The 20,911-nt window shown below is 43.1% G+C and overlaps 4 protein-coding genes across 5 annotated transcripts in view; 1 reads left to right on the top strand and 3 right to left on the bottom strand.

The window, feature by feature from the left end:
* The first annotated feature begins 870 nt into the window (after positions 1-870).
* LOC142957192 (proteasomal ubiquitin receptor ADRM1-B-like) lies at positions 871-5,302 on the top strand. Of its 2 annotated transcripts, none has more exons than XM_076098814.1 (10): positions 871-1,027; positions 1,664-1,891; positions 1,972-2,088; positions 2,483-2,606; positions 2,716-2,802; positions 2,906-3,011; positions 3,487-3,728; positions 4,207-4,364; positions 4,578-4,680; positions 4,952-5,302. In XM_076098814.1, exons 2-10 carry the CDS (start codon positions 1,682-1,684, stop codon positions 5,053-5,055), a joined length of 1,251 nt encoding a protein of 416 aa, XP_075954929.1. In that variant the 5' UTR covers positions 871-1,027; positions 1,664-1,681; the 3' UTR covers positions 5,056-5,302. The 2 variants fall into 2 exon arrangements, with proteins under 2 accessions (XP_075954929.1, XP_075954937.1); XM_076098822.1 differs by having other exon boundaries at positions 910-1,027; positions 1,667-1,891.
* A 98-nt stretch (positions 5,303-5,400) lies between these two features.
* Positions 5,401-11,530, bottom strand: cables2a (Cdk5 and Abl enzyme substrate 2a). The gene is made up of 9 exons (XM_076098773.1): positions 10,966-11,530; positions 10,438-10,530; positions 9,137-9,214; positions 8,878-8,977; positions 8,555-8,723; positions 8,356-8,453; positions 7,707-7,813; positions 7,354-7,558; positions 5,401-6,896 (listed from the first exon to the last, which is right to left on the bottom strand). The coding sequence occupies exons 1-9, from the start codon at positions 11,493-11,495 to the stop codon at positions 6,750-6,752; spliced, it is 1,527 nt and encodes a 508-aa protein (XP_075954888.1). The 5' UTR covers positions 11,496-11,530; the 3' UTR covers positions 5,401-6,749.
* A 2,852-nt stretch (positions 11,531-14,382) lies between these two features.
* xkr7a (XK related 7a) lies at positions 14,383-18,480 on the bottom strand. The gene is made up of 3 exons (XM_076098764.1): positions 17,942-18,480; positions 15,559-15,758; positions 14,383-15,338 (listed from the first exon to the last, which is right to left on the bottom strand). The coding sequence occupies exons 1-3, from the start codon at positions 18,478-18,480 to the stop codon at positions 14,383-14,385; spliced, it is 1,695 nt and encodes a 564-aa protein (XP_075954879.1).
* A 1,360-nt stretch (positions 18,481-19,840) lies between these two features.
* The window catches only part of rap1aa (RAP1A, member of RAS oncogene family a), a 10,098-nt gene continuing 9,027 nt past the window's right edge, over positions 19,841-20,911 (bottom strand). Inside the window, exon 9 of the mRNA XM_076098763.1 lies at positions 19,841-20,562. The gene's annotated coding sequence lies outside the window, so the exon portion shown is untranslated. The remainder of the gene's footprint in view (positions 20,563-20,911) is intronic.

Below are 20,911 nucleotides of genomic sequence, written 5' to 3'. Positions count from 1 at the left end.
GGTGAACATTACGTGCTGCTACAAATGGTAACCCTTGATTTGATTATGTTAGCATCTTAGTCTTGTTCCTTTCTATTTTGTAATAATGATCGTATTAATGCTGGTAATCCTGAGATTTAACTAAGTATGTACTCCTAAGTAAAAGTAGCAATACCACGGTGTAGAAATACTACACTTAGACACAAAGTATACTTTTGCTTAGAAGTCTTACATAAAAGTCCTGCATTCAAAATATGTGCTGAAGTATAAATAAAGTATCTGCATCAAAATATATTAACAGTATCAAAAGGACTCATGCAAATTACCCATTTATAGTATTGATTATGAATATTGATAGATTAATGTCCATATCACTTTATAATGTTTCAGCTGGTAAAGGTGGAGATCATTTTAATTACTTAATATACTACTGTGTGGCTTAATCTAATAATGCATCATTTATTCGTTGATGCCATCTAATAAAAAATATACTTCAGATAAAAGTATCTGGAGTTAAAAAAAGGTACAATTGGTCTGTCCCTCTTGTAGAATTGTTGGGGAGAAGAAGTATAAAATAGCAAAAAATGTAAAGTACCCCAAAACTATTCTTTAGTGCAGTACTTGATTAAATGTACGTAGTTATTTTCCACCACTGGTCAATATCATCGACAGCCCTTCAAGCCCAATCAAAGGGATTATTCACAACATAGAAATATCTCAAAAGTTATTCTTAATAGTTTAAAACTGATTCATAACATATTTAATTTATTAACCATTAATGAAGATATTCGATACTTAAATACCCAAGAAAGGATGTCTAATTATAAAGTATCTTTGTATCTGATCCGTGTCAGTATAAAAAGGTTCAACACTAGAAACGTGCCGTGTTGTGTCATCTCTACCTACCATGCGCACGGAGAGCCAAAGCCAACGTGATTGACACACGGTTCGACCAATCACAGTGAAGCACGGGCGCTAGCCAGCCAATAACGGTCATCTTCAGTGTGTTTGCCTGCTCTCCGGCTGAACAACATTTCAGTGAGTAAATGTAAGTACAAACAGCTTATTTACTCGTATATATATTTTTTTGAATTAGCTACATATGAACCGGATGTGTGTTTAGTCCCCGTGTGCGAGTCGTACGACTTGCAGCTCCGTCGCGAGCTCATCAAGCTGGAAACAGGCGGCTTGCTAACGTTACAAGATGCAGAGTCATCTGCTGAGGCTGCTCCAGGAGCAGTTAGCTGGTTTATTATGGGAGCACTGGGATGAGCTTTGTCCTACACCTATGTTTCCCATTAAATCATCTTTGTTATAATCTTTGTTTAATTCATGTCAGTCTAGGAGAGCCGTAATATTCCCTGAGAGGAAATAATAAAATAATAGCTTTACATTAAATAGGTTAGAAAAATGTTAAGAATGAATCTGCAATCAGGAACTACCATTTAAATTATATGAATCTGCTGGATAATATGTTCTTTAGTAGAGTGAGATACAGCAGGTTAATATCTGGGACTACACAGCTCTTTGATTATTAAACAGATGAGCATAGTTCATGTTTCTCTCTATATTTATGTATTTTGACTTTCCAGTTTTTCATTTTCTCTAAAAGCCTAAATAATCTAATCCTAATAATCATACTCGTATGTGCGTATGGCCTTTCTCCTCTCTGTCCTCCCTGCAGCAGTCTGTCCTCTTCATCATGGCGTCCGGAGCGTTGTTCCCCAGCATGGTGTCCGGGTCCCGCGGCTCCTCCAGCAAGTACCTGGTGGAGTTTCGTGCCGGTAAGATGACCATGAAAGGCAGCACGGTGACCCCCGACAAGCGCAAAGGTCAGGTCTACATCCAGCAGACCGACGACTCCCTAATCCACTTCTGCTGGAAGGATCGGACGACCGGGAACGTGGACGATGTAGGTGACGCTGTCTGCGTGAAAGAAAGGCTCCACCTTAAGTTTTTACGTTTTTATCATGAACCCCTCTTCTGATTTAGGACCTGATCATCTTCCCTGATGACTGCGAGTTCAAACGGGTGAGCCAGTGCACCACCGGACGGGTCTATGTGCTGAAGTTCAAAGCTGGCTCCAAAAGACTCTTCTTCTGGATTCAGGTAAGAAGCGCACACACACACACACACACCTCTGTATTCATGAATCTTGGGTTTTTTACTTGTTAAAAAGACACAATTATGATGGTAAATGTACAAGAGATTCACTTTTATTATGCAGGTAATGGCACTGACAGCAGCCCACCGCTCCTTAATGCTTAGAATGGGTTACATTTCATGTATGTATATGGCAATTGTAATAAAGTATAAAGTTCTAAATCACTTGTTGGTATCTAGGAAGACGGGAATGTCACTTATAACATATGTAAACACAATTTATATCAATGCTCAATGTAGTAGAATTACTGAATTACCATAGTGTAAAAACAGTTTATTTTCCAGAAACTCCTCATTAGTGAGTCAGTTAGTCTGAGCAGTTTTGTTTTTCTGATCTCAGGAGCCAAAGACTGACAAGGACGAGGAGCACTGCCGTAAAGTGAACGAGTATCTCAACAACCCTCCGATGCCCGGGGCTCTCGGCAGCGGCGGCACCGGAGGACACGATCTGTCCGCTCTGGGAGGTAACGGATGCTCACGTTATAGTTCTCCCGTAATGTGCAAGAAGCTGAAATATTGCCGTGAATTGAATCACCGATGCTGGATGTCAACTGTTGTTTTTCTCGTGTAAAGGGGAGGGCGGTCTGCAAAGCCTTCTGGGTAACATGAGCCACAACCAGCTCATGCAGCTCATCGGACCAACTGGCCTGGGGGGTATCGGTAAGTACCTACGAGCTGATTAGACAAAAGATGAGAGGCATCTCGGTAAATGCAGTTTCATGCTCTCAGGAGAATAACGTGTCCGTTTCTCTCTGAACAACAGGGGGCCTCGGGGCACTGGCTGGTCCAGGATTGGCCAACCTCCTGGGCAGCAGCAGCAGCAGTAGCAGCAGCAGCAGCGTTCCCGCAGCCAGTAACTCCTCCACAAGGTATCTCATTCTGTTCATAGAATAAAGGAACTTAAACGGCTGATTTTCTGTCAAGTTTTGAACTGATTTTTTTGTTGCAGCTCTATATAGTTGAGGGGCTTAAACCAGAATATGTTTTGGTATTATTGCTTAAAAGAAATGACTTAATAGTTTCTCATTTACTTTGTGGTGTTCATCTAATGTATGAATTCAAATGAATAAATCAGAATACAAAGTAGTCACAAGAGGCAGCTGGAGTAACTTGTCATCTGGTTAATATTGGTGTTCTCCTCACCTTCATGTACTAAACACATCAAGTTCACGCTGAACTCTCAGAGGTTGTCCAAATGCAAATGAAGGAAATAACTAAAGCATAGATGGATACAACTACAGAAAAACATCACCAAATGAAATATGTAATGATGATAAAGATATCACAGGTTGATATGTGTTAGTGGCTCATGTTGATTATTGATCTCTTTCTCTCTCCTCTCAGTCCGTCCACAGCCGTCACCCCCACCTCCACCTCTGCTACCAGTCGGCTCGGCTCCACCCAGGTGCCAACCACCCCCATCACTCCCTCTGCCACCTCAGCGGCCTCCCCCACAGCCACCACCCCCTCCACCCCCACTGTGTCCTCTGTGGTGGCGGGGGCGGCGAGCCCCGCACAGCCCATCCAGCTGAGAGACCTGCAGAGCATCCTAGCCACCATGAATGTGCCCGCCAGCGGACAGGGAGGTGAGGAACCGACCGAGTGAGAACTACACTCCTCAGAACTGGAAGTAAACTAAAATAACCGCCAGAGGAAACTCACATAATTAGGCCTAAGTTCCTTATTCTCGCAAGTAATTACCAGCAAAGAAATAGCATTGTGAATGCAACAGTCTCTGTAATACTGTGTAATTTTAACATGAAAACTTTCATTTGCAAACTGCAGTCTGTTTGCTGTTTGACTTAATTTTACTTTGCTGCTCTATATTAGGCACAATCATCCTGTTTCATGGATACTGTTTATTCACCTCGCCTACCAGATTTACGTTAAAAATTCAAACCCCTGCTCATCATCCAAAGTGTATACTCCCTATCAGATAGACTAACATTGGACAAGATTAACGCATGCAGAAATAAGCATTCTAATAAAACTGAGTCATTTGTAGCTCAGAAAATGTGGATATTTTTAGACTAACCGATCGGTGGGGATGTTTGTTACTTGCAGTGGACCTTGCCAGCGTCCTGACACCTGAGATCATGGCTCCCATCCTTGTGAACCCCGAGGTGCAGGAGAGGTTGATGCCTTATCTGCCCTCCGGAGAGTCCCTGCCTCAGAGCACGGAGGAGCTCCACAACACGCTCAGCTCGCCTCAGTTTCAGCAGGTAACGTGTTCGCTGCTGGACGTGCTCGGTGGTTTTCAGTCAGTTTGGCATGTCTGAAGCTATAGTATATTCTCTTTCTAGCAGGATTCTGGTCACAAAGAGGCTCTCGCTCGCTCTCGCTCTCTCTCGCTCTCGCTCTCGCTCTCTTGTTGGTATTTAGTATCTTGTTGTGGTATTTGTCCTTATCCTGGTATTTATTGTCTCTCTCTGCAGGCTATGAGCATGTTCAGCAGCGCCCTGGCATCCGGGCAGTTGGGGCCTCTGATGAACCAGTTTGGTTTGCCTGCAGAGGCTGTGGATGCCGCCAACAAAGGAGGTCAGTGTTTCGCCCACATCAAGAAGAGACAACTGTAACTGTTTGTTTCACTGCTAGGAAACACATTTTCATGTTCACAAAGGAGATTGTAATGTAGACAGTCACATTTTTATCTTTTTAATAGTGGTGGAATGTAACCAAGTACATTTACTCAAGTTATTTGAGCATACTATTCTATGACTATTTTCGACATGCTATACGATTTTTTTTCTGACTTTTTCGACAAAAACAAATCTTTCACTCAATTTGATCAACTTTTCTATCGTTGTAGATGTCGAGGCTTTTGCCAAAGCCATGGAGACGGAGACAAAGTCGGACCAGGACGGGGATTCCAAAGAGAAGAAAGACGACGATGAAGACATGAGTCTGGACTAAGAATTGTTTACGTTTATTTTTTAAGGTATTTATTTAGCTGCTTCACTTGTTTTGTAACTGTTAAACATTAAGGATAAAGATTGTGCCTCGTATAAAATGTCACTAAGACTCCCCTCCCTTGCTGATGATGCCGTGTTCAGCCTCCAACAGTGTGCTGCATTATTAAAACTGATTAAGCTGAGTGAACATGTAACCCACCTGCATGTCAGCTGCTAGTCTGGGAACAATAAAGACGATGAGAAACATCCTCGACTGTCTTGTGAACGATCACTTAACTTACCTCAAGAAGACGAAAACTGCTTCATACGAGTGATTGTTGCCTCAGAAATAAAACAAACTCATGACTTTTCAGTTTCTGAAAATATATTTGAAAAACATTCATTTAACAGTATGAAAACATGAATAAATACCCATTTTGACACCAACTGAGGTTTCTGCAGTTCCATAGATCTATTTGGACGTTTATCGTCATACATTTTTCACCACAATGAAAAGTTAAATTATCTTTCCTAGAGCAGAACAACCACAACACTTAAAGATCTCTACAGCAGCAGCAATACTCCGACATGTCAACATTAAATAGCACTCATAAGATGGTTAACACTTTCACTGCCGCTGTAGTTTCAGGCACTTTTTCTTTCCATACATGGATGCCTAAATCTGAAGAACTACTACACATTAAGTGGCAACTGCAGTCATGTTAATACAGTGTGGTACTTTGAGTTATCTGTCAAAGCAATACAATCAGTTACCTTCCATTTAGCACAGGTGATTTCAGCAACGGTAACGCATGTAAAACATCTCTTTGGATTAGATTTGAGCCATTCAAAGACATGAGAAAGTAAAACTCCTGAGAACGGAAAGATACGTCAACTAGCCAGACAGGAATAAATTCCAGTGCAGTGTTTGTTTATAAAAACATATCCCTGGTTAACGACATTAACATGAAATCATATAATATAAATATTGTCTCCACATTCCTGTTTTCTTACAGTATATCGGCACAGTCTGAACACAGCTGGCCACGAGAGTCTGAACTAATATTATTCACAAGATAAATATATGAATGTGGCTGGATTATTGTTGGACATACAAGTATTGAATAAACATAAATTGAAGGCTTCCTCCTTCTCTCATTTTTCCACCAACAATCTACAGCGTCAGTCTCACGGCTGAAATTACATCAAAGTCACAGTGAGTTTAAAAAGGCATTTACTAAATCAACAGTATGGTTCCTTGTAGTTCATAATAATAGACGGTGTATAGTCACGAGAAAGGTGCAGGGGATGATTCTTCCACAAACATCACAGCGTACGTTTAATTTAAATAGTTTAGGAATACTAGGACGTACCAAAACAAACAGGTCACAGGAAAACCAAATAATAGCACAATTAACGTGCTCATCAAACATCTCTAACATAGAGTTCATGACTGCAACGTCACACGTACAAAAAGACATTCAGGGAGACAGACGAGTCTAAAATATGAGTGTAAACTAGTTATTCTTCATAAACAGTGAGCGACTTAAGCCACGACCGACGGAAAATAAATAACATCAGAATTATTATTTCTTTCAAACACCACAGCTTATAAACTGGTCGATCCACCACACAAACGGTCACAATTACCTCACCGCACACACACACACACACTCGATGGCGTTACAGTATTAATGAAAGCAGCAGCTTGTCGGTCTAGCCTTGCTGCTGCTGCACCAGCCTGCGGTAGTGAGGCATGACCTTACTCTCAGGCAGGTAAAGTCCCATCTCCAGCGCCACCAGCACCGGGAACTCCAGCGGAATCAACTCCCGCCTGTTGATGCGGAAACGCTCCTCCAGCTTCTGCTCGTCCACAGGGAGGAAACAGAGGAAGAGTTCACAGGAAGACGTGACGTGGTTACTATAATACAATGACTTTTTTTACATGCTTAATTGTTACTTTTTTAGACATACTATACTTTTGGGTGAAGGTATAGTATAACGTTATCATGATGCGTTCAAATGTAGTCTTGAATGAATAGTTGTTTGAAGGAAGTGTTTTCACAGCAACATAAAATAGATATAAGAGAAGGAATTATGACCTGTTGAACTCTTTTTTAGTTTTTATCGGTACTCTGCATCAGCTGATAAGCAAACGTCCCAGTCTGGGGATCAATAAAGACTTATTCTATAGCATTGAGTCAAGTTCTACGCGTGTTACAAGTTGTTCCACTTTGTTTACTCTTCTCTTATCAGCAAATAGAGGGTTACATTATACGGGTTCAAATGTCCTGCTTTATTCTATGGAAACTTTACTCACGTCAATGAGCTGTTTGACATCTGGCTTCCGTAAATCGCTGCTGATCTTTGCAGCCAGCAGCACGCACGCAGCTGCAACCAACTTCCGGTTCTGCTTGTTGAGGCAGCCCTGCAGCACCAGCTTCTCAAAGTAAACAAAAGCCATCGCGATGGTGACCGGCTGTAGGCCGCAGTCGTCGCTCATGGCCCGCATCTCCCTCTTCAGACTAGTTGAAAGCAAGGGAGGAGTCACTCTAACTGATCAGTCTTCTGAGAAAGAGTGTGCTGTGTTTGAACCAGATTAAAACTGGAAAGGAAACGTGATGAGGTACAAACAACGTTCGATCTTAGAGGACATTTAGAAACTATCTGTACCTTCTTATCTTGCTCAGAGTTAGCTTGATGTGAGGAAACTTCTCTTTGAAAGTCTCATTCATGTTCTTCTTCAGGTCAGATGGTTTCACATACTCAACAACAGTCGTCTGAAGAGATGAAAAAAAAAAAAAAAACAGCATGTCAAAACAGAAGTGACTCATGTCAGCATGAATTACAGCTGCAATAACGTTTGACAGTTTTTCTTTTGTCTTTGTAGGTAAGGACTGCTCCACACACACACTCATGCTAGAGGTTACAGTGTTGTGATAGGATCTTCTCTGCAGCAATAAAATCATGTGACCAGTACATAGTGGATGTTTTACTCTAACTAAACAGAGCTCTGCTTCACTTTACAAACGTTACCAGATTCATTCAGAAGTTGCCTTTTTTGAGGAAACTGCACTCAGTGCTTTTTAAAACTTTTCAAGAACTGCAGATACAACTGTAGTTTAACTTTTAGTCAAACTTTGGATGGAATTATTTTAAACATAAAGACAAATTGCTCGATGTAATAGCCTCTCGTCCCTGTCTGCAGTCTTTGTCATGCAGATTACAAACCTTGTTACCCTAACCTACAAGAGGAGAAATCTGACTTTATCCTGAATTATTAGCGTCATGTAAATGCACTGAATGAATAGAACAAACTCACCACGTATGATGCAAATATCAGAACCCTCTTGTGTCTCCCACAAGGCCACTGAGGGTCACTGAGTAGGTTAGGGTCGTACTCCACCACCTCCTCTACAGCTGAAACACACACACAAAGAGACGTGTGCAGTAACATCTGGTCGTCAGCTAAAACAGTGAAGGAGCAGATGTGTGCCCGTTGGTCCTAATTTGAGACGTACATGGGTCTTGTGCGGCGCCGCTGTTCAGACGAGCCGGGGTGAAGTTCCTCTGCCCGTTGCCACGGAAGCGAGACTGGGGGGTCTGAGCTGTGCAGGTCTCTGGTGCAGCGCCGCTCTTCTGTCTCACCAAGGCATTGGTCGGGTAAAGTAACTGAGCGTAGGACACCGTCTGAGGAGAGAAAATGAAACCGTCAGCAACCTTCAAATCAAGCAGATATATCAGAGTAATGAGAGTATTCCGGCTCCTCCTCATAGTACTATATATATATATATATATATATATATATATATATATATACTGTATATAACACATAGACATTTACCTTGCTACAGTCTCCAAGCTCCACACCCTCCAGGGAAGGAAGCAGGTCAGCAGCCACCACAGAAGACAACCTCTGCCTATGAGCCTCCATCTTAGGGTCACTGTTCAGAAAGAGTCACACGTGTGTCATTCTCACCACACGACGAAGTCACACACTGCCCTGTCCCTGACAATGATGATGGTAAATCACACAGGAGGATGATGAAAACATAAAAACGATGGGTGGGTGCTCTCTGCGTGGGATGGTGCTTTCTTTGTACCTGAGGTGAGCACTCTCTCCATAGGGCAGCACTGAGAAAGCAGCGTATAGCGACCGCTTGGCACAAATCAGCACGATCCTGCAGGACACAGCAAGTTAAGGCAGACAAAACAGATGGTGTGTCAGTCTACAAGCAACAGCTACAGTCACAGCTACCGTCCTCATGTTCATCATCAGCTGAGCTACAGTGACCACGAGATCAGTCACAGAGACACTTCTATGTTGGTCTGAATCACCACCAAAGCTTAACAGCTATCACTACATGAAGCTCAAAGTGGAGGAGGGATCGCTGGACAAGCCCCAGGTTGTGACTCTCTTGTATTGTCATTACATCCAAGTCACAGAGATAAGTAAAGCCATTTTAATGATCAATTAAATGTCATTTTAAAGCAAAAATACAGAACAAATCAGCTATTTTTTGGGGGAGGGATAATCTGATGCAGATATCTGTGACTCAAAGGTTGTGTAAACACAAACTAGGGCTACAAGCTGGACTCACTAACACACAGTATACGGTCACTAGAACTCTTATGTTCTGATAAAGACGTAGACAAACCACTCACAGTCTACTTACAACCGAACACAACTTCAGATCCTCACAAAACACCAACCAGTGACAGTCAGCTGACTCTGGGTCTCAGAGAGAGATGTTAAATATCTTACGAGGGACAATACAGCGACACAGACGCCTACTTGTGTTAATTATCTTAGTTACATAATAGCTTTTCTTCCGCCTCAAACAGAAAGGGACACTTGAGGGGCAATTTTGGGATTGCTTCATCATTGTTTTGCACACATCAGCAGAAAACACATGACACATAGTCATGTATGTGGGCATGAAATGTAGGTTAAATGGGGGAGAAATGTAAAAAACAATGAGTCAAAAACACATGGAAAAAAATATGACATGTTTTCAGTGAGTAAGAAAATATTCCAGAAAATAAATGTTAAAAAATACCACACTCTTCATCATGCTTTTGGGGTTACCGTACTGCAATATTATAAGGTGTTACAATTCTACACTGCACTTCTTTTCCCCCACGCAGCAGCTGCACCGCTGTTATTCCTCTGCAGGCCAAACTAAGTGCCAGAGTTAAGCTGCTTATTACAATACTAGCAGGAGTATAATGCCGCGTGTGAGCTAAATGCATAGTTCAGAGTAGAAAACAAAGCAGCCTTTCTTTTGTTTTTTTACATTATTCTGACAGGAAACTTAGTGTAGCAGCAATCCTCATGGGCTCCTCTATTATATATATGTATATAGTATGTAAATGTATTTGTGTATGTAAAGTGGAGACTCACCTACATCCCCTGGTATCATACTGTCTCATACTCTTGATGAAGTGGACTTTCTTTGGCACCTTGGGTCCAGGAGAACCAGACACATTCCTCAACCTGAGTACCGTTAAGAGATCAAGAACAAACACTTCATTCATCAACGAAACAAAAGGACCTTCACGTGATACGGCTCGATCTGTAATCTGTGATGAAAATCTCTTTAACACCACAGATTCAGAGATAAAGCAAAAGAAGAGGGTCAAGATTCATAAAGTAACATCAAGGAACAGTGTTTAACATTGGGGACTACAGTGAAACAACCCTATAATGTTACATCTATACATCCCATATCATTTATATATATAATTTATATATGACATATCGTACATCTTTTACAGGTTAAAGCAGAGAATACTGGAACTTTACATAAGTACAGGAGAATGAAAGCGACTTCCTGTCATTATACCTGCTGGTTTCATTTTATGCGGAAGTGGGCAACTTGGGACTGTTTTAAAGGCCCATGTTGAGACACCGACCACTAATAAGGCTCACCTCTGCCGTGAATCCAGAGGATTGCCAGCCGGTACCGGGCTGATAGCGGCGGGCGTTGACCTGACACGGGAGCAGGGCTGGTGTCCGGTGGTAACAGGAGACAGAGGGGTGTCCGGGGTTAGCGTCTCGGCCGCACTACCACCCTCCAGAAATACCTCGTTGGCGCCCACACTGGTCGCCCCGGTAGGTCCCGGGGACATGACCACAGAAGGTGCTGGAAAACTGAAGGACGAGCCACTGCCGGCCGCGGAGGGTTCTGTCACCTGGAGGACCGTTTCATAGCTATCCGCCGGCGGGGGCGCGACCATTGCGCCACTGTCTCTGTGCCTGAGTCGCTGCTGCTGCTCCTCGGCGGCTTTTTGGTCGGTGTTTCCATCGCTGAGCTGACACTGGGGCCGTCCGTCGAGTGAGATATTAGTTAGAAACAATAAAGCCGCTTGTCTTCTCCTGGAATCCTTCGCTTTCCTCCGGTGTTCTCGGTGTGTTTTCACTGGTTTGCCGTTGTTGCCGTTGCAGACGGCGGTCGCCATTCTAGTTTGAAATGTGGCCGTTGAACGCGAAGGCAACTGGAGACCGGCAGCGCAGCATTAAGCCACGCCCTTCTTGGCGCTGATTGGCTGTAGTAAAGTAGTGGGAGGTGCTCTGTAAACAAAGGAAGTATTTACTAAATTCACCAATTAAATTTAATTGCTGATACATTTATATTTATATGAATTGATTGAACTACTTTTTTAAATACAATTATTTAAAAAAAGAAGTATATCTGTAAAAGTCAATCTGTACACATTTAGACTGTTCAGAGACTGTCCAACATTTGATGCAGCCAAAATATATATGCACTCAATGATTCTCTCACACCTCAGTTGCTGTATTACCTCATGGTCGCAGGCAAGTTCATCAGTGACTAAACCCCTAAAGAGGTTAATCGTGCAGTAAAAAATAGGACAAAAGGCCGATAAGATCAAACAAATTGTCACATCCTGGAAAACCTGAACATGCTGAGTAAACTACATTGCATTTGCAACCGCCATTCTTGAACTGTGAAACTGTGAAAGCATGAAATCATTTAGATTCAACAATTATGCACAAGTTACAAATTCAAAACCCAAACTATGCTTAGCATTATGGCCATTATAGCCATTATGCCCAATTTTTAGCATTTTTAGCCATGCTAGCAGCGTGCTCCATGGATGGCAACATAAGGCATTATATATATTTTTATATTTCTATTCACTGTGTTTTAAAGTGTGTAGTTTCTGTGTTAAAAAAAAAGCACTAACGGCAAAAATCAGGTAAACACATTGCTCTTTATTTCAGCAACAACAACATAATGAAATTGTCTTCACCTTCTCATTCATCTTTTTTTTCTTGCTCTGAACAGCAACCGTCTGGTATGACCAGTTTAAGGCTTTTTGATTCTAGCTTTGTGTTTGTGTTTTGAGGTACAGCCCCGCCCAAACTCCTGCCATAACAAGCTCAGTTTATGGTACACCTTGTGGTAGTTATGTGATGGACTCAAACAGTTAGCACCATAATTGAAACCTCTCTGGCTTTTTTAATTTTTTTAACTGCAACTGGGTTGGTAAAGGTGTTCAGTGGGCTGTTACTTATTTATTTTAGTGTCATCTGGGAAAACTGAGCTGACTGGACAGTGTTTACAACAAAACTGTCTTATCTCAATGACACATTTCAAATTAACCTAAATGTACATGGCAGGACTCCCCTCCCCCACATACACCCATACACATGCTGGTATATGAGCTCACACACACACACACACATACACGCAAACACACACAAACACACACACACAGTTCAGAAAGTTCCTTCTTGTGACTACTCTATACAAAAACAACCCTGATAAAATAAAGTACGGTATCACTTTATTTTACAGGACCATAAATTCTTAATAATTTCATGGGAAAGTTCCTGGAAACTAATATTTAGCACTAATAGGTAAATAAATACCAAATAATAAATTAATTTAAATGCTAAACTAGGGTGACCATGACTCGACAGCAGGTCAGAAATGTGTAATTTGTTGAGTATGGTGAGTATTCAATTCATCATATATGAAGAATTAATTTTCCAATAATTAGTGGATGATGAATACATTATTTGGGGGTTTAAATAGAGCAGTTATTTCAAGGGAATTCCTCTGGAAATCAACAGCTCAAATTATCTCTCTATATTCCCTAAAACTGATATCTAAATCAAAATGTATTTCTAGGAAAGTTTAGAAAAAATTAAATGGAAATTACCGATCATGTAAAATAAAATTGTCACCACAAGTATCACATGCCTGTACCATCAATAATATCAAAGCTATTCCGAGTCTGGAGTCTGCAGCTAATTATTTTTTCTCTACATTATTCAGACAACAAAGTATGGATACAGTAATATTACAGACAGTGCTGTCCCTCTGTAACGTCCTCTTCATTATACAGTTTAATTTACATGGAAAATAATGTCCCGTTTCCTTTGCGGTGTAAGACGGATGCAGTATGAAAATACAATTGTTGAGAGTCCCATCAGAATACATCCTGTAAATGTAAATCATAATGTTGTTCAGTACACATTCTGAATGAAGGTGCATCTCATTGGAATAATAGTGATGGCGTGTCCCAAAAACAACAGACTGCTTGTAAACACACAAATCTCTTTTTTGTTCTAGCTTACCTAAAAAAACAAAAACAAACGTTGTACCACAGGAATGTTGTAAATCCCACTAACAGCATACAAATCCTTGAAGCCTTGTCACAAATAATCACATTTTCAACTGTTTTTACATTCAGCATTTTCAGAGAATCCTTCAACATGAGTGAGTAGATATGGAAAAGTATGATTACGATCATCAGTGCCTGTGATGTATTTATTGTAGATTGTGTTTAAAATGACAGTGCGAGTTCACCATCTTTAAATGCCTCTCACCCTTCTACATCTTGTTCAATGATGTTTCATTTCTAGCTGCCATAAATAGTCATGCATGTTGAAGGCTCGTCTCTGTTGTTGATCGCCTTGAGAGGATGCGCTGAAGCACCTTCACTGAGGAGGACTTTCGGCCTCTGATTGATAATCAGCTCCACTCCTCTGACTACCTGTGCTTCTCTCTAACTTCACCGGACAGCAAGTTTGCTGCTGACGTCAACCTCTTCCTGTACCACACCCCGACCTGAGAAATGATACAGAAACCGAAATATGCACCATCATTACACAACATCACAGCACTTTTGCCTTTGTAAAAAATAAAGACACCACACTCTCACACCTGTTTGTCTCCACTGACTGACTGTACAGAGATCAATCAAGTTAGGCGGGGAGCGGAAACAGACTGCTCAGTGAGAGTCATCCACCTGCCATTGTGTTTAAGGCAGGGTGTTCACACGGCTCGAGCTGAGTTACAGCCCCTTCGGCACATCACACGGTGGTCTCGTACTCCATCACTTCTTTGGGTGTGCCCAGACAGCGGTACTGGATCCTTGGCGTGACCGGGGCGGCGCTTTCGAGCACCAGGATGGTTTTGCGCAGCCGGCGGTCGATGAAGTGAGCATCCCAGGCAGGGTACTTCTTCCTGGGCAGATCTATGCGGATGACAGGCCCCTCTGTCCTGGGTGTTAGGTTGGGCACTGGGGCCTGAGCTCCCCGAAGTGGTCGTACCTGAAACACGTCTCCATCTACCCCAGACCCCTGCTCTCTTTCTGACCCTTTAGTTCTCTGAAGGGTTCTGGGGGGGCTGCTCACCACATCAGGGGGCAGGCTGGTAGCTGGGGAGGCCAGCGTCTCCACAGGCACCTCCTTCTCCACAATATAACCCCACCCTGAGACCGGGCCGTCAGGGTGCAGCAGACAGTAATACACAAACATGAAGAAGGTGCCCAGAGCGTAGCTGCTGGCCACCACGCACACCATGATGACGGCGTAGAAGTCTGAGGTACGAGGGTCGCGGTACAAATACCAGGCAGTGGTGAGCGCCACATTCTCAACGAACACAGTCAGGCTGTAGATGAGCAACCTGCAGCGAGTGCGCCCCTCTCTAACACTGAACCAGCAGAAAACATACACGATGCCCACCATCATGTTATAGATAATCTCCTCCCATTTGGACATGCAGAAGTCCGTCTCGCCTTGAATGATCCAAAACGTCATGATGCACCAGTGGGCCACGATGAAGATGCCAAAGTAAAGCTGGAACACAGAGGCAAACAGGGCGAAGGCCAGAGTGCGGGCGCCGATGGTGAACAGGTGCCACAGAATCTGAACTATGACGGCCTTGTAGGTCATGGGTAGCTTATCGTCTCGGGAGTCCCTCAGAGCTTTCTGATAGGAGGCGACCATCCAGGCGAGGGATAGCAGTGAGGCAGAAGCTGAAAGCCCTGGAGAGACAGAGGGAAGAGAGAGATGAGCAACAGAAGTTAGACCTGATGAAAATGGCTAGGGGGTAACTGTCGTACCATTTAGCACAGCAAGAATATACACTTCTCTGCTCTGTTGGAGCCTGATTGAGGCGCATCATAAGTGACTCATCGTACATAGCGGTGGGGCTTCAGACGTGTGATTGACTGATGTGGTGATTGGCCATTTTGGGACACTCACCCTGAAGGGGCAGCAACTGAGTGGCCTGGATCATGATGCTGAGCTGCAGCACCAGCTGAGGGGCACTCTTCAGGAAGGACTCAAGCAGACGCAGCATGCTGATATCGGCGCTCTCAAACATCATGCGCCAGTAGTAGTGTCGGCGCTCGGGGTCTCTGTGCCAGCGGCTCTGCACACCCAAATACAGGGCGTGGACATACCTGTGTATCAGAGGCAGACGCAATTCAGATACATTCATCAGTGTGTTAAGGCAGAATGTTAGGTCTAAAAACTGTGCTTCAAAAACGTTTGGACTTCAAACTCTCAGAAGTCATAACTCATTATTCCAAACTCTGGGAGCTGTCAGTACTTCTTGCCAAAAAAGCTGACTGCTTGCTCCTCTGGAGACTGAACCAAGCAGCTCTGTGATTTAAATTTTAGTACAGACATCGGAAGGGTTGAATGTGGAGCTTGTCTGTAATCTCTCTTCAAATAAAATCAGAGTGCTGCAGAAAAAGTCAAATATGAGCAAAGAAATCCAAATACATGCACTTAATCTCTTCTTCAGATTCAAGGTTAGAGGGGGGGAAAAGCGCTCGCTATAAATCCCCTGTAGAACCCCTTAGCTTTGCTGGCATGTAGTCCCACCCCCCATCGCTTGTTCTATAATGACCTTGTATGACGAACACACATCGTTTTGTAGACACACAGGTTCACATACTTGCACTGTGCAAACATATTTCTGCACAAATGCATTGACACGTGACACCTATTTGTACCATGCAAATACACACTGTGTAAATCTTTACTTTCCCACCTAACTGTTTGAAAAAGAGATGTGGTTGCCGCGGAGGACTGAAGCTATAAATGTATCAGTAATTGCCTCAGGGAGAAGGGTCTGAGGAGCCCTATGTCAACAAGCCCAGCGAACCACAAGGGAGTTTGTGTAACCATCTTTTTGTTCTGCTTCCTGCTACACAAAGTGTGCCTTGGGATGTAACACACTGAGAAAATAGAGCATACGTGCAATAATGAGGGTCAAAGACTCGGGAGGACACACACAAAGACAGAGTTTCATTGCACACAGTCAGGCATGTAACACAACCCCATATCCCATCTCTTGTGCGCTGACATTTAATTCTGGTAGCTGGCCCAAATTGATCCCCGGTTCACCTAACTAACAGTGTATCAGTGACGGATCATTCCTGAGTTAACAGCTGAGGGTAAAACACAGGGCGGTAATCCTCTTAATGTGCAGACACGCCGGTCTGAGAGCAGCGGCAATGAACGGAGCACACACAACAGCTTTAATGGCATTACCGGTAATTCTGTGCCGCCACGATGTTTTAATGTGCTCCTGGACACACTTACACACATATAAGTCTATGTCTCCAGGAGGAAATAAGGAATCAATATATATTACCCATAGGGCTGTCTAAAGAGGCAGGAAGAGAGCGACCACAAAGATAGATTCTGAAGGCCTACAGATAAATCAAACAAGTGATTTGCATTCATCATTGCACATAATTTGTCCTTCTATAACGTTTTAGCATGTCTATAAAATACAACTTGTCTTTGAATATCATCGCATTTTGTCTAACCCTCCTCCTACTACAGTTCAGCTGGATGCCTCCTCCTGGCTGGCAGCAGTTCAAGCCTGTCAAAACCCATCAGAGCACTCTAAGCGTGAGCACTGCCTTACCATCACTGAGTTGCTGACCTACAGACCTAGGCCTACCACCCATGTGAGAGGAGAGTGTATACACCGGTTTGTTTGTAGTCTCAAAGTGTGCCTCATAATTAAACATGTTTGGGCTCGACTGAGAGGAACAGACTGAATCTAAAAACAGCTGGGGGATTTGAGAATATGGATTTAGCAAACATTAGAGCAGGCGCCTCAAGCTAAGAACTGAAAATACCCAGTGAAAGGGAGACGGGTACACATCTCACTGCAAATAGGAAGCAACTCTCATGACATTTAAGAGTATTCATTTTCTCCAGCACGCAGGCTCCTTCTTGCCAAAACCCCTAAAGACAAAGGGATTTTTTTTTATTTTTCTATGTAAGGCGATTGGTGTGGATGAGTTGATGATTTTCCTGGGAGATGATTGACCTAAAAGCGTGTCAGGGGGTTTGGGTGGTGGGGGTGGGCTGGGTGGAGTCTAATTCTCCCTTTCTAAGCTGGAGACACGTTCAAACAATACAAAAAGACATTCTGGCATTTTGGGCACAGAACCTCCCTGAATGATTTACATTTCATAAGCGTTTAGCTACAGGGAGTGATGCTGTGGGCTGTGGAGAACGCATGTGCACATAGATACAGACACACACACACACACACACACACACAAAGGCAGAATGTGTAGTTTCCCCTGCTCTCAGATGCCGTTATATTCAGACTTACCTCCAGACCTGTGCCAGCTGAAAGATATGAATGATGGCCTGTAAGAACCATATGAAGGCTCTGCAGCAGCCCCGGGCTCCTCCCCCGGTGCCCGGCCCTGGCAGCACCCCGGCCTCCTCGGCAGAGCGGCCAGCGCCCCGCTCGCCGCTGTCCTTGGTGCTGAAGTCGCTCTCCTCCGCTACCGACGCCCCCACCACGGCGGCCGCAGCCGTGCCGCTCTCGACGGTTTCCGAGAAATCGTAGGCGAACCATCGGAAGCTCAACACTTGCACCACCACGGACGGGATTATCACAAAGACCAGAGTCAGTGCAAAGCACCAGTAGGACCTCCTAAGGTAGTAGTCCGCGGCCAGCCACAGGTCTGAGGCCCCGTCCGAGAAGAACACCAAAAGGGCGCACAGCGTCCAGCAGCAGTCCGGGACGGAGTAGCGCTGCTCGGCAGGACGGTGCTGAGGAGGCCGCGGGTCCGACCTGGAGGGACACTCGGGTGGGATTTCGTTTCGTAGAGAGACGGGTGCACCATCAGATTTCGCGGCCATGTTTGTTGTAGGGAAGAGAGTGAGTAAGAGATGGGAAAATGATGGAAGGGGGGGAGGGGGGTCGCGTAGCCTGTCGGTCTGTATGCATGCGTGTCGGAGAGAGGGAGGGGAAAGGAGGCAGGGAGGAGGGCCAGGGTAGGTGAGGAGGACTGGGAGTCACCGCCGCTGCTCACTCAGCGGTGAAAATATAGAGAGATATTTATAATTCTACAATATAAACGCTGCAGGTCTAATTCAATGCTTTTAGAGAGAATATTTCTCTGCTGGTAGATTTACTATACAGCAAGTTGACTCATCTTGCTTACGTTGCAGTTTTAGCCAGTGGTGGAAGAAGTAACTCAGATCATTTACTTCAGCAAACGTACAGTAAAGTGCACACTCTAAATATATACTATGAGGGAAAACAGCAGCAAAATGCACTTAGAAGCAACAAAAAGTAAAACACGTACTCGTTCGGCAGAGGAATGGTCTCTGTGACAGATGTGTTACATTGTTAGACATACTGCTGCATCAGTGTGAATGTTCAGGTGGCATTTTGTTACTGGAGCTACTTTGACATAAAGGTCAGAGCCCCTAAAAAAGGGCCACAAGATACAGTACATCATAGCGGTGGTAAGACGGTCACGGCAGGAGAGAAGAACAAAAAGTTCTAATACAGAAATTGCTTCTGTGTGATATATTGGCTTATTATCCCTTTGAGCCTTTAAATAAATCCATATGAGAAGTTTAGAGGCGTAACCTCTTTGGAGGAAATGTAACTATAACTAACAATGGATCCCAACTAGACAGTTGGTCCAACTATGGTTTTATCTTTAACAATACATTGTACAATACTATCAAGGCGTATGATGTATTTTCATGATATTTTGTATCTGTAAATAACTAACTACAGCAATCTTATCTTGTATCTCACATGTTAAAGAGGTCTTTGTGTCTCATCACTCTGAGGTTGATCAGCTGATGAGTCTCGTCTGCCTTCACTTCCCTCAAGGCCATAATCTGATCCATTTCTATTCTGCTTTTGCTGCCTCGACCTCTGAGGGTTCCTCTTTCTCTGCTCCTTCAACAACCTCCGCTGCTGGTCAGCTGAGCCAACTCCTCAGCAAGAACTCTGGTGACTTGTGTTGAGTCTGTCATGTCTGCCAACAGGAAACACTACAGCAGCACTTTAAGCTTGTCGAGGCTCTTTGAGGTATTGATCCTCTCGCTACCGTGTCCTGAGCCGTATACCGACTTGGAAAGAACATGATTTATAATTCAGCCAAAGTAACGAGCAAATCAACACATGGAAATATCCAGCATTATATTTTCCTCATTACCAAACCTTGGAAAACACACAAGAAACAAAACGAGACAAAAATAATGAAAATGTACTAAAATTTAATCATTCATAAAAGCTGGAAAAGCATCTGTGACAGCAATATTAGAGTTGGTTTAGTACAATATATTTTCAGCCTCAAGACACAAATCAGAACACACCATTTCCCCCATCAGTCTATAAAATACTAATTTCCTTAGCTGTATTATGCAAAAATGGAAGTAGAATATATTATGGGAAATATGGAAGGCTTGCAGCTCTCAATAAAAAACAAAGTCACTTAGGAAAGATGTTATCTCATCAATACACATCCTTGAAAGTAGGAGCGAGTAACTTATGGACAATGATGCATCTTTGTTGACACCGTTAGTGCAGAACTGTATGAAAAGGTCAACATTTCACAAGGTTTCCTTTTGCAAACGTATTGTCACAATATGCCAAAGATTGATGTTACTTTTAATAAAACATTTTAGTTCCCATATATGGATTTAAACCCACGGTCTCTTCTTTTACACTAATATTTCAAAAAGAAAGACACATCGGAGAAGAAAAGACAACAAATAAAACAATAACAGAGTTGTCATCAGGCTGACGATACAAAAAAAGAGGTGGATCTCTTCGCTGCTTGAAAAGCAGAGAAGAGCATCTTGAGATTATGTGCCGTCTCCTGGTGAAGTATCTCGGTCTGCCTTTTTCAAAATGCTCTGGAGAGGACTTGGAATGCTGGCACGATCCACTGGGAAACAGTTAATCATGACAAGTTTCTGAAAGCAAGAAAGAAATAATAATATCAGAAGATATTAAACGTTGTGAAGGATAGACAGAGAAGCAGGAACCGCAGTTTGGAGCCGATGCCTCAAACTCAAATGACCCGGGAGCCGTGTCGGCTTTTATTGATGCCAAAGTTACGTAATCAGTTTTAAAGAAGTGTCGTTTCTTTTGAGAAGTTGACACAACATGACGGTCACCATGATGAATTCCATATTCCAACCAAGCTTCAAGTCTCTAGAGATTGATTTACATATTAAAGTGAAAATACTGTAATGATTTACAATCACAAACCTGGGGAAATGCATTAAAAAACACGATGACATGCTTTGGGAAACAGTGTCT

The sequence above is a fragment of the Anarhichas minor genome, unplaced genomic scaffold, assembly GCF_050575085.1.
Source record: "Anarhichas minor isolate MPS153535 unplaced genomic scaffold, ASM5057508v1 ptg000003l, whole genome shotgun sequence".
Classification (NCBI taxonomy): domain Eukaryota; kingdom Metazoa; phylum Chordata; class Actinopteri; order Perciformes; family Anarhichadidae; genus Anarhichas; species Anarhichas minor.
The sequence above is the reverse complement of the archived record's forward strand: the minus strand, read 5'-3'. Positions and strand labels throughout refer to the sequence as shown.